The following is a 13292-nucleotide window of genomic DNA, read 5'->3' on the forward strand; positions in this document are numbered from 1 at the left end:
ATCCTCCGGACCCATCCTGCACTGCGAACACTCGGTGGAATTCGCCATTCGACAACGGAAACAGAGTTGATTAACAGGCAGCGCCTCATGGAGCCCCAGCCACACAAACATTCGCACCTTTTCAGGAACATCCAACTTCCAAATCCAACTACCATCAAAGCCACCGTCCATCGTCACTCCTTTCTCCCGAAGCCAAAGGTAACCATCTCTAACAGAGTAGCGACCTTCTTCAGAATAATTCCAGCACCACAGATCCTCTCTATCAGAGATTACACGCGCTGGAATGGAAGAGAACGTACCCACGACGTTCTCAGGCAGCATCGTATACAACCTATCCAAATTCCATTGATTATTCAGAGCAAGGTCTCACAGCCTAAGGTCTGTATCCGACACATGAACGAACAAAAGCTGCTCAGCTAACAACCCTTGGCCGGTCCAATCACTATACTAAACTGAAGTGTCACCTGACCCCAACCTGAAGCATAACCCTTCTTTAAGCTGATATATAGCATTTATAATACCCCTCCAAACTGGTGAACTGTTCGTTCTCCTCGTCACACTAAGAATAGAGGACTGATGTAAATATTTATGACGAAAAGCTTGCACCCACAACTTATGTCCACTCTGCAACAAATGTCAAACTGCCTTACCCAACAAAGCCATGTTGGAATCACCCATACCTCTTATCCCCAACCCTCCTAGAGATTTATCTTGGGTTACCATCTTCCAATTTACTAAGTGCCAACCACGATGTCCTCCCCGCTTAGACCAAATAAATCCCCTCAAAGCTTGGTCTATACGCTGAATAATACAGCGGGGTAGCCAAAAAACTTGCATCACGTAAGTGGGAATCGATGATATAACTGATTTAGCAAGACAAACCCTCCCCGCCATGTTCAACCAGTTGGTGTTCCAAGATGCCAACTTTCGGGAAATATTATCCAGGAGGAAGTTAAAACGACCTCGCACATGCCTGCCACTTGAGAGAGGGAAGCCCAAATACCGGAGCAAGCACAAAACTCCTGAAGGATGTCTGCTACTAATTGCACCTGAACTGTGGAAGCCTGGAAAAATAAAAGCACATCATTAGAAAAAAAAAAAGATGAGAGATAGGAGGCCCATGGGAGGCAATTCGGATAGGCTTCCAATCTCCTGCATCCACACGCTGATGAATCATAAGAGAAAGTCTTTCCATGTAAAGAACAAATAGATATGGAGACAGGAAGATGAGAGCCATTCCACAATATGGACAACTCTGACCCACTAACACACAACATAAGATGAGCCTAATCAACCGCTATGGGAAGCCAAACAATTCCAATGTATCCTTCAGAAAGGCCCAAGACACGCTGTCATAAGCCTTCTCCAAGTCAATTTTAAAAGCCATGCACCCATTCCTTGCCCTGTTAGTGTTCATGTGATGGACAATTTCCTGAGCCAGAAAAGCACTGTCCATAGTCCCACAGCCTGGGAGAAAGCTGTTCTGCATGGGACCAATGATGCGGTTTAAGATGGGACGAATACGATTAACAATCACCTTAGTAATCCGCTTATATGTTACATTACATAAGCTGATTGATCTGAACTCTTTGATAGTTGTTGGGTTATCCACTTTAGGAATAAGAACTATAAGAGTTTCAAGAAGTTTACCATCCACCTCTCTGTGAACAAACGCCTCTCTAACCACATTCCAAACATCGTCTCCCACAATATCCCAGTATTTCTTGAAAAAGAACGACTGCAATCCGTCAGGCCCCGAAGCCGTGTATGATTTCATGTGCATTAGAGCTTGTCGAACCTCTTCTTTGTCCATTGTAATGGCCAAGGAAGCAGTCTCACCCCTAGAAAGAGTTGGCATCATTGCGTGATGTAATATAGCACCCTCCTCAATGTTTGTGGCCGTAAATAAGGTTTGAAAATAATTTTGAACCTCTTCCACCAACATGTCCTTATCATCACACCAAGTACCGTCACTAATCTTGAGCCCATGGATTCTATTTCTTTTTCTTCTGATAATTGTGTGGGCATGGAAATACGTCGTATTTCTATCTCCAAGCCTCACCCTATTCTCCCGAGCTTTCTGATACCAAATTAATTCTTCTTGCCTGAGAATGTCTCTGTACTCCTGCTGAAGCTCCGCCTTAAACCCTGTCATATCAGAAGTAACACGCAAATTAAGCTCCCTTTGGACACCTCGAAGCCGCCCTTTAATCCATCTTTTACGACAGAAAATGTTCCCACAGATCTCACGATTAAACGCTTCGAAGCTCGACTGCACTTTACCCAGCTTATTCAGGATGTTAGGGGCGCTATTCTGCCACGCCGCTTAGACTAAACCTCTATAATCAGGGTGGTCAGCCCAGGCTGCAATAAATCGAAAAAGGTGCTCCACCCTCTCTGAGACCTGCCCACCACAATGAACCAACAATGGACAATGGTCCGAGTGAACCCTAAGCAAAATCTCCACAAACGCGTCTGGAAACGCAAGGCGCCAGTCAACATCTCCCAGGTCACGATCCAATCTCTTCGATAGAACAATCCTATTGTTATCTCCACAATATTGATGTACTTCTTTCTTCTAATGAGTGATTTTGAGGGGTTGAACGTTAAAAAAATACATATATTGTTATATTAGTAAGTAAACAGTCTAACATGATACAAATATATAATTTTGATATATGATAGTAAAAATCTATTGTAAAAACAATAAAATAAATTTATTGTGATTATATTTATTTAAATAGGCTGACTTATTTGTAACAAAATAAAAAATATGCTCGCTTGTTATGTTTAGAATACTGCCTGACATTTTAACCAAATGATTTTTTTAAAAAGGCATTAATGTTGTCTTTTTATTAATTTGACCTAGTATTTTTTTTTGAACTGATCTAGTATTGATTAGGCTTGATATAAGCGTGGTTATAGACCAATTGAAATATTTGGCAATGTTATTGATACTAAAATAGTACATAAATATTTCAAAAAAAAAAATAGTACAATTTTTTTTTATAGAGGGAATTACAAGATATGATTAATTAGAATCAAGGAAGAAAATTCATAATTGAAGCAAGAAGGAAAGAAGATAAATAATAATAAGAAACTATCTAAAATAAATTAAACACAACAAGAAACAAAATAATTATCCCTTCAGAAAGAACTACAAGCCATTCTGAAACAAGAAGAGATTTTGTGGTTCCAAAAAGCAAGAGAGAATGCGGTGAGACTTGGGGATCGAAATACGGCTTATTTTCATGCAAAGTGTGTGATTCGAAGGAAAAGAAGTCAAGTGCACAAGCTCAAGAATGCTTAAGGTGAGTGGTGTGAGGACCAGCAGGGGTTGGAAACCATGATCCAAAGCTATTACACCTCTCTCTTTGCAGCAAGGCCGAACCCGAGTACTGATGGACTCCCCCAAAGAGCATTCCCGAGGCTTTCTGATGCAGCTAGAGAGTTTATAGCGGAACCAATTAGTAAAGGAAGAGGTGCGAAAAGCCTTGATGTCTATGAAGTCCTATACAGCTCCAGGGCCAGACGGTTTTTAGCCTTTCTTCTTCAAAGAATATTGGGATCAAGTGGGGGATGCACTTTGGAAGGTAGTCAAAGAAGCCTTTGTGTCAGGGAAGGTTGATGACAACCTGCTAAGAATCCTCTTGGTAATTATTCCGAAAGTGGATAACTCAATTACTGTAAAAGAATTTCGCCCCATAAGTTTATGCAATGTGACTTATAAACTTATAACTAAAGTGTTGGTGAATCGATTAAGGCCTTTTCTAAATAACCTCATCGGCCCCATGCAAAATAGCTTCTTGCCAGGGAGAGGGACTATGGACAACGCACTCGTAGCCCAAGAGATTGTGTACCAAATGGATAAATCAAAGGCGAAGAAAGGGACCATGGCCTTCAAGATTGATCTTGAAAAGGCATATGATAGCGTCTCTTGGGAATTTCTTCACGAAACCCTAATTATGTTTGGCCTTCCTCCCATGATAGTGGAACTGATTATGTGCTGTGTGTCATCGTCCCAAATTGTTATTCTTTGGAACGGGTCCACCCTCCCATCCTTTAAACCAGGGAGAGGCCTCCGTCAGGGAGATCCAATCTCCCCTTATATTTTCCTTCTTTGCATGGAGAGATTATCTTGTCATATACAAAGCCTTGTAGACAGAGGAGAATGGAAACCAATCCAGGTAGCGGTGCATGGCCCTAAAATATCTCATCTATTTTTTGCAGATGATGTGTTGTTATTTTTTCAGGCATCAAAGGATCAAATGACTCTTTTGGCTCAAACCATGACTAAGTTCTGTAATAGTTCTGGGTTGAAGGTGAATTTACAGAAATCAAAGGCGACCACATCGAGAGGAATAAGTATGGAGGTCAAAGAGGAGATGTCCAGGGTTGCTCCAATTCCGTCTGTGGGGAACCTAGGGCGCTATCTTGGATTTCCATTGACTGGCGGGAGAATGAAAATGGCGACTTTAACTTCTTACTGGAGAACATCAAGAAAAAAATGGCCTCTTGGAAAACTGGCTTACTCAACATGGCGGGTAGAGTGTGCTTGGCGAAGTCGGTCATGGCATCCATTCCTAGCTATTTGATGCAAAGCTTCTGAACCAATCTATGCGGAGCTGTATTTGGGCAAAAGGAAAGAGAACGAGGGGTTGGCACCGTGCTAGTTGGCCCACTCTAACATTGGAGAAGAAAGAGGGAGACCTGGGGATTAAGGATATGATGCTCTCGAATACAGCTCTGATGGGGAAGGCAGTTGGTCCATGATGGCCCACCCAGACAAGCTGTGGGTGCAAGTCATGAACAACAAGTACCTTAACAATGATTCTTTTTTGCAGGTTAAAGCAAAACCTTGTGATTCTCCAATTTGGCGTGGTATCCTGAAAGCAAGAGACCAACTTCACGACGGGTTCAGATTCCGGTTGGGAGATGGTGCTTCTTCTCACTGGTACACGGACTGGAGTGGTAAGGGCAAACTTGCAGAACACGTCCCTTATGTGAACATAGCGGACACGGCAATCCAACTTGTAAATTTGATTGACAACGGAAGTTGGAACCTATCTCAGTTGTATACTGAAATTCCTGTGGCGTTCAAACAGAAGCTTGACTTGATTAAGCCACAAATCTTGGAGGATAAAAGGGACACCTGGACTTGGATCGAGGGTGACAAGGGCTTCTATACTGTCAAGGAGGCGTATGCTTGGCTTAACAATAAAGGGAGAGAAGCAGGTCCAGTAGGTAATGAGTGGGGCCGGATATGGAAGCTATATATCCCGGAGAAATAAGGGTATTCATCTGGCAGATTCTTCAGGAAGCTCTCCCCACCAATTTGAAACGCTTTCGCTGCCATCTCGCGATGTCAGCGGCCTGTACTCGGTGCTCCAGCCCCGTTGAAGACGCGTTTCACTGCCTTCGTGATTGTCCTCATGCGAAGGAGATTTGGCTCCGGTTTGGTGCGCTGGCTTGGAGGGACTTTGATCATGGGGACCTCCCTAACTGGATTCGAAAGATGCCATGGGATCTCACCGCATGGAATTTATAGCAGGATTGTGGGGGAACTGGAAGTGGAGGAATAACATGGTGTTTGAGGATGAACCGTGGCCGCTAGAGGTAGCTTGGAGGAAAATGAGGCACGAACATGATGCGTGGATCAGCTGTAGTACCCAGAAACATGGTAGCTCCAGCAAGAGGTTGATCCAAACTTGGGAGGCTCCTGAGGAAGGGTGGGTCAAGTTGAACATTGATGGAAGTTACATTGATAGTGAGGGTGTCATGGGGTGTGGTGGTTTGATCAGGGACCATGAGGGTCGTTGGCTCAAAGGTGTTGTCAGGAAGGATTTGGGTGGAAACCCTTTGATGGCTGAAACTTTTGGCCTTCTGGAAGGATTGAGACTAGCTTGGGATTGCGGTTTTCGACAAGTTCAATGTGAAGTTGATTGTGAAAATCTCCTCACCTCTCTAGCAAATACTGAAGCGAGAACCTATTCCATGGGGGTTTATGAGATAGTGGCCATTTTGAACAGGAATTGGGTGATCAAGATGCAGTCCATCCCACGAGAATGCAACGCATCAGCGGATTGGATGGCCAAGTTTGCAACTCAAGCTTCAACTGTTGGGGTTTCAGTCTTGGTTTTGCCTTTAATTGAGCTAGAAACTCTCATCCTTAGAGATAAGATGAGAAGTAGGTAGTTTTTTGTTGCATGTAATTTTCCGAGGAAGCCAAAAAAAAAACAAAAAAACAAAATAATTATGTACAATCACAATAATTTACTGCCAATTAGTAGCATTAAATGCTCAATTTTACGCTCTCTCAGCAAGATCCATATGAACCATTTGATCTATTTTCGTCGAGTATCTAATTTATCCACCTATAAACAAAATCATATTAGTCCTATAGTAGTAGTACTATCTATCCAATAAAATATTGGATGCACTAAAATTAAAAAAAGTTGCACCACCATTTTTTCCTCCCAAATCCCAATCATGCAGATTAGTTAATTACTTATGAATAGTGCATAGTTATGGGGGTTAGACTTTAGAGAGATACATAGAGAGAGAAGTGAGAGAGAGAGACAGAGGGGTCAAATCGAGTGGCGAAAGGTTGGGTGGGTTCTTTAGGATTTTTGTGGTGGTGGTAGTGCTAGTGATGTTAGCTAAGAGGGTTTCCAAACAAACAAAAAACTCAGAATAAAAAGAGAGAAAAGAGAAAATAGAGAGAAAAGAAAAAAGAAAGAAATAGTGAGAAAATAAAGAGAGAAGAAAGAAAAAAAATATACCGGATAACTGAGAAGAGAACAATACTAGAGCGAGTTCCAAGCTCCAATTCCCAGAAACAAAAAAAAGAAAAAAAGAAAAAAGAAAAGTAAAATCTTGCTTCACTTTTTCCCCTTCTTCTCTTCAATAAGCTGATCTCATTCAATGGATCCCTTTGATTTGATTCGTAAAGGTATAATTTTTCTTGCATATTCTTACATGAATTTCAGATCTTTCACTTACCCATTTTCTAATTTTTCTGTAATTAGCTGAATTTCTTCTGTTTGATTCATTTCACTTCTTAGGGTTTGTTCTTGATTTTCTGTTTTTGTTCTTGTTTTCTTCTGATTTTCTAAGGGTTTCGGATAGATTTTGGCTTTTATAATGGAGGGTTGTGTTATTGGTGTACTCATGCTTTGACTTGTTGCTTTTGATCGGTTGCACTTTAATCTGTTTGTTGTTTCCATGAAATTTGGGTTGAAAATCTTGCAAGTTCAATTGGGTTTTAATGGGATATCTGTGTAGTTTCTATTCAATTATTTAGTTCAATCTTTGTAGCTGCTTTACACACACTTTCAGTTATTTGCTTTTGAAAATTTTAGGGTTTTGACTTTATCCTGCTTCTTGCAGTTTCTTGCTAGTTCTGAATTTGGCCAGTGGTGTCCAGTGCCTTTTTGGTATTCATAAGATCTACTAGAAGTTGTGTATGTGATACGTAGCCTCTTTGTTGTTCGATTAAGCTTATGTGATTCGCTTTGGAGTTAAATGGCCACCTTTAGTTGCTTGCAGGGATAAACAAACAGCCTAGTTATGTGCCTTTTACATATGCTCCACTGCACTGTTAATTTGGCAATTCCAAATGGTGGATTAACTGGAGTTCAATTTTGAGGTGTTTATCTATTCACATTCTTGTATTTTGTCCTATGGGACTCTATTGAATAAGAACTCATTTATCTAGTACATAATGGATGAAACTTGTGGATTTTTTATTGTACCTGTTATTTTGACGGCAGTCTGTTTGAGTAACGAGTGTGATCAAATTGAATTATTTTGCAGGCTTTGGTTGAAGGCTGGATATTTTCTGTAACCGCTTTTGAAGTCCATCTATGTTGTAGTGATTTTGCCCATATTCTAGTTAATAATGAGCTTATCCAATAAAGGATCCCAAACAGACACAAAACTCGGCACCCCAAGCAGAGCAACTGCTTTGAATCCAAATGCAGCAGAATTTGTTCCTTTTTCCCTCAGAACATTGTCATCTGGAAGTACTAGCTCGGTAGATGCAACAAGGCTTACTACTGCTGGAACTCTTGGAAAAGCAGTTTTAGATCGTACAGAATCGTCCATTTCAAATAATTCAGATGATGAGGCCCACCAGTACTGGCGTTGTCAACTCCCTGATGATATCACTCCTGACTTCAAGGTCATGGGTGAAGATATTGAATCCCCAGGTCTTAACAACCTCTCTTTAGCAGGCTTATCAATAGAAGATGATAATGAATCCCCAAGCTTTCCATCCTCTAAGGGAAGTAGATATTTGTTGAATGAGCAGCAGGAATTATCTCAAAAGCACCTGAATGGCAATGCCTTTGCTGATACGTTAAGGTTTTCCAGTTCAACCTACAGGGAGGAACCATCTTCAGGCAGCTTTTTGAGCACATTAGCAAAGCCTTGGGATAGGCAAGTTGGAAATGCCAACCTGCATGTTAGCAGTGGTCAAGAGGAACTTGCTTATGATGACAACATTACACATGGATTGTTAAATGATGTTTTGGGTGAGAATGCTACTATGGTGGATGATACGGGTTTTAACCCATTGGAATTTTTAGCTTCTCTATTCCCTGGTTTTGCATCAGAAAGCCTTGCTGAAGTTTACTTTGCCAATGGATGCGATTTTCATCTGACCATTGAAATGCTCACTCAGTTAGAGGTCGGTTGATCTCTTTGTATTAACTGAGTTATGGTTAAATTATTGTTTGTTATTTATAAAGCATCATGTGATGTGATTTCTTGCAAAGATGTATGCTTATCAGTTCTTCTCACTTGCTTTATGTCTCCTAGCATGTTGTAGTGCAATTATTGGTTAGTGTCATGAACCAGCTGTCCCAAAAGCTTTAGCTACTGGATAAAGACACATGAATGATTTTATATTCTATTTTTAACATGCCCCTCACGCAAGAGCCAATTGGGCTTGAAGCATAGACAATGCACATGCCACCTATCTTTTGCTGAAATTTAACTTTTTATTTGGATGAATAATGAGGGGCAACAAGGATTGAACTATATACCACTTGGCCATAGAGCCTTTGATATGATTTCATGAATCAACTATCTAAAAAATAAGTTGTTGGGTGAAGACACCTGAATGATTTTATATTATATTTCTAACAATTAGGTTTGGAAGTTCACATCTTGTGAAATACTTTGATACCATATTAATTTTGAAAGGATGAAAGATGAACCTGTAGAGCAATACTTGTGCCTTATTTTGCCAGGGAAGAGCCAGCATCCCATAAAGTTGTGAGGTGACTGTAAAGAAATCCAGCATCCGGTTTCTAATTGCTGGTTCCTGAATCTGGATACCATTTTCTTCATGTTCTCAAGGGTCCATTGGAATCATAATGCCATTTTTTTGGATATATGATATTTTCTTGGTGTATGATATAGTTATGCAACCAACAATGCCTCTTTATTTCCATTCTGTGAATGTCCTTGTCATCTTCATGAATATTACGCATTTCCTTAGTATTCTTCTTAACCTGAGGATATATATTTTGACTATCTCTACTTATTTTGTCTGGGTAGATTCAAGTTGATGGTGGTTTCAGTCAGAACCCAAGTCCAAAGACTCTGTCTGCTCCCAATCTTACTGCAATGGACTTTCCAGCACTTTCTTCACCAAATGGCCAGGCTACTTCTGCAAGATATGTTGCAGATAATGTTCAACAAAGCAACAATCCTTACTTATCTTCTAACAAAGACCTCCTGATGTTCAAATCTAGCTCTTCTGTTCCATCTAGAGGTGCTGTTGACTTTGCTTCAGCTGTTAGAAAATTGGCTTCTCAGGATTCTGGTATATGGAAGTATGATAGAAATGGTTCTGGTGATGCTTCCACGGGCTCAAGTAGGAGTTTGAATGTTCTGGCTAGTGCCTATAATGGTGGACAGGGGAGAGCCAATATTGGTGATAGATTACAGAACCGTAGTTCTGCCCGGGCAGCTCCAGCCTGGGTTGAAACTGGTGAAGCAGTTGGTAATTATTCTTGCTTGTATGAGTAAATATTATGTTTATATGCTTCAATTATGAGATTAGTTTCTTCTATTCTGTGTTTCCTTTTAACAAATTTGAATGACAGCTAATATGTATTCTGATCTGCGGGAGGAGGCACGTGATCATGCACGCCTGCGTAATGCATATTTTGAGCAGGTGGGTCTTTGATTCATGCAGGGGAGTAGTCAACGGGTATGGTATTTGAATGAGAATCTAATATAATGTTTTGGCTAAGCACATCATGGTTGACTTCTATCCACAATTCATATGTTCTCATTTGTATTTATAAATATAGGCAATCAAGTTGGGTCTGGGTAGGGTGGGTAGATATAATAAAATATTTTGTTAGTCTGATGACAAATTGAATGTGATCAAACATTAAAATCATGTTTTCTGTGTGAGTGGCATACACCTAAAAGAACCTGCTGTTAGTTTATTTTTGTGCAACCTTAGATATCTGCATATTTTCCATTGGGGTAGAACTTATCCAGCCAACATTTTTATTGTAATTTTACATTCAACACCCAAGCTCTAGTCCACTAGGTGGGGAAGAAGATAATACATGGATATTCCTGGAGATCACCCATCCTAATCTTCAGTATCTTTAGTTTAATTGTTTTATAATTAAACACAGGCACGACAAGCCTACCTTATTGGCAATAAGGCCCTTGCAAAGGAGCTAAGTGCTAAAGGGCAACTGCACAACATGCATATGAAAGCAGCTCATGGAAAGGCTCAAGAATCTATTTACCGTCAGAGGTTTGTTATTCCTCACTGCTAGGAATCTTCCTATCCATCTGGCTTTTAATATAAACATATTATGTGCGGCTTGAGATGATCCCGTGTTGGTTGATCCTATCACTGTTTTTCGGTTTCAATGGGGGCCCTTCCTGGTGGTGTAAACGTTAGGGGTTGTTTGCTTGTGGGGGGTTTTAGAGGGTTTTGGAGGTTTTTGCTGTAGTTGCTGGATTTTTGTCAGCTTTATGTTGGCATGGTTGGTTACTGTACCCTTGCTGAGAGAGGTTGTTTCTCAACGTTATCCTTATATATATATATATCTGTGTATATATATATATATTTGCTTAAAATAAATAAATTATTTCCAACATTTTCAAAACCAGACTAGACAATGAACTGTTGAGGTGAGACTTTCAATTGAGGTCGGATGACTTCATGAGAATAGTTCAAATCAAATAATAAGAACTATAATAAAAACATCTATTAAATGTGAAAAAGCAGTTTTTTTAGTAATGGTTGATTGCTCAACTCGATGAATTCGCTAACTGATTCAATTAAAACTTGACTAGTTGTCAAACCATGTCGGATTGGTCCATGTCTGCCCTTCAATTTGGCTGAGATTGAGCAATAACTGGCAAGTGTCTGGTTCATGCTTCCAGTTGGACTGTCTGTTTGGTCCAGATTTAAATTTAATCAATAGTGACATTTTTATGCCCCTACACCTACATATAATGATATCATGGGAGTTTCTTTTACAAGCTGGTTCTCTTACCTTCCACTTGTTTCTCTTCCTACTTGCATATATTAGTATTTTTTGTTGACTGCTGGTCTCTGAGAAGTATAATGATGGTCTCGCATTGGTCATGAGCAAGGTTTTAAATACAGTTGTGGTCGTGGTTGCAGTGGTGACATTATGATCTGTGATGCTGCGGTGACATCATGATCCTTGATGTTGCAGAGAATTGCAGCTAATGTAGCCAATGCAGCTGTGCAGGCCTCCATAACCATGATTTGTGGCCATAGTTGCAGACTTGCAGTTGCGGATCGTGATTTAAAACCTTGGTTGTGAGAGGTGTGAAACAATCTGCGCATTACAAATTAAAATTTAATTAGGTGATGTCCAGTTATGAATTGGCTTATTTGAGAAAACCTACTCTGCTCAAAGTACTGCAGTTTTCCTTCTCTTACTGATAGAGGCTGCCGAATAGTCTTTTTCTGGAAGCATATTATTGCATGGCCTAGTTTTAATTTTTTTTTCATTGATACTTTCGTTGGTATTCTCGATTAGTTTGTGGTACACAGGATAGTATGAAAAATAATATACCGAAGTTGTTTTATATTTGCTGCATATTATAAATTGACAGGCTGATTTGTTCTCGCCAAGTGCTAAAGTGCTACTTATGTGTTGGGTTGATTTTTCAGGAATCCTGTTACCTCGGGACACGAGAAAATGATAGACCTACATGGGCTGCATGTAAGTGAAGCCATTCACGTGCTGAAACACGAGTTGAGTGTACTAAGAAGCACGGCCAGAGCCGCTGAGCAGCGTTTGCAGGTTTACATCTGCGTTGGTACCGGTCACCACACCCGGGGTTCCCGCACTCTTGCGCGACTCCCGATTGCTGTACAGCGCTATCTACTCGAAGAAGAGGGCCTTGATTTCACTGAACCACAGCCAGGCCTGCTTCGTGTTGTGATATATTAAGCCAAGAAATCAATGGAGGTATACAAGTTTTTGACACGGTAAAATCCATGAACATTGAACATAGACAAATGTTGTAGTCATTCTTGTGTCTATATGGTAAGCCTGGAGAAAAAGGGTAAAAAAAGGGTTCTGGAAAGGGATCATGAAAAATCATGGTGAATTTTAGAAGTAAAGAGGGCTGTAGCAGAATTACATTAGTCAGCAGGGACTCCACGTCAGCATTTTCCTTATGTTCATTTTGTACCCTAATTTTCATTTTTGTTAAATTCCTTTTGTTTTTATTTTTTATTTTTCCTTTTTCGATTCAGATGTAACTGATAGAACCCAATTACATGATAGAACAATTCACTTATCCAATTAGATTCAATGCCAAACAATCTTCCAGCTCGGAACAAATATTCAAGCAGGTCAGGTTATAATTTCCATTGTTAGTGGTAAACTAGCAAAGAAAAATTGCCAAGTTCTTTACAAATGTTGCAAAAGAATAATCTTAACACAAAAATAACTATGCATGTGAAATCTCGTTTTATGCGAAATGGGAGCAGGATTTTTATGCATGTCTATCTAAGATTTTTTTTGTTATTGTTGGTACATTGGAAAGATAAACTATAGCCCTTGAGGGCTTATCCTGGACCTTCCCCTTTCTAACTCATATGTCCACTATTCAAGAGTTTTTTGTGCGTAGTGTACATTTTATTTTAAAATGCCAGCCACAAAAATAAAGAAGAAAATTAGTACAAAAATGGGTATTTAGAGCATCTCCAATGCTAGTTATTATTTCTTAGTTTTTAGCACTATTTATGTGGGCCAGTATTGCCA

At 40.0% G+C, this 13292-nt stretch overlaps 1 protein-coding gene across 8 annotated transcripts; it reads left to right on the plus strand.

Moving 5' to 3' along the window:
- Positions 1–6538: 6538 nt before the first annotated feature.
- Positions 6539–12869, plus strand: LOC130718347 (polyadenylate-binding protein-interacting protein 7). Of its 8 annotated transcripts, none has more exons than XR_009012593.1 (8): positions 6540–6952; positions 7390–7648; positions 7816–8689; positions 9565–10012; positions 10116–10186; positions 10665–10789; positions 11672–11840; positions 12191–12329. XR_009012593.1 is itself a non-coding variant. In XM_057568930.1 (8 exons), the coding sequence occupies exons 4-8, from the start codon at positions 7901–7903 to the stop codon at positions 12471–12473; spliced, it is 1716 nt and encodes a 571-aa protein (XP_057424913.1). In that variant the 5' UTR covers positions 6544–6952; positions 7390–7463; positions 7539–7648; positions 7816–7900; the 3' UTR covers positions 12474–12869. The 8 variants fall into 8 exon arrangements, 7 of the variants coding, with proteins under 7 accessions (XP_057424917.1, XP_057424913.1, XP_057424912.1 ...); XM_057568930.1 differs by lacking the exon at positions 11672–11840 and having other exon boundaries at positions 6544–6952; positions 7390–7463; positions 7539–7648; positions 12191–12869; XM_057568929.1 differs by lacking the exon at positions 11672–11840 and having other exon boundaries at positions 6544–6952; positions 7390–7463; positions 7549–7648; positions 12191–12869.
- Positions 12870–13292: the final 423 nt, after the last annotated feature.

Source organism: Lotus japonicus, chromosome 5 (genome assembly GCF_012489685.1).
Source record: "Lotus japonicus ecotype B-129 chromosome 5, LjGifu_v1.2".
In the NCBI taxonomy this organism is placed as follows: Eukaryota; Viridiplantae; Streptophyta; class Magnoliopsida; order Fabales; family Fabaceae; genus Lotus; species Lotus japonicus.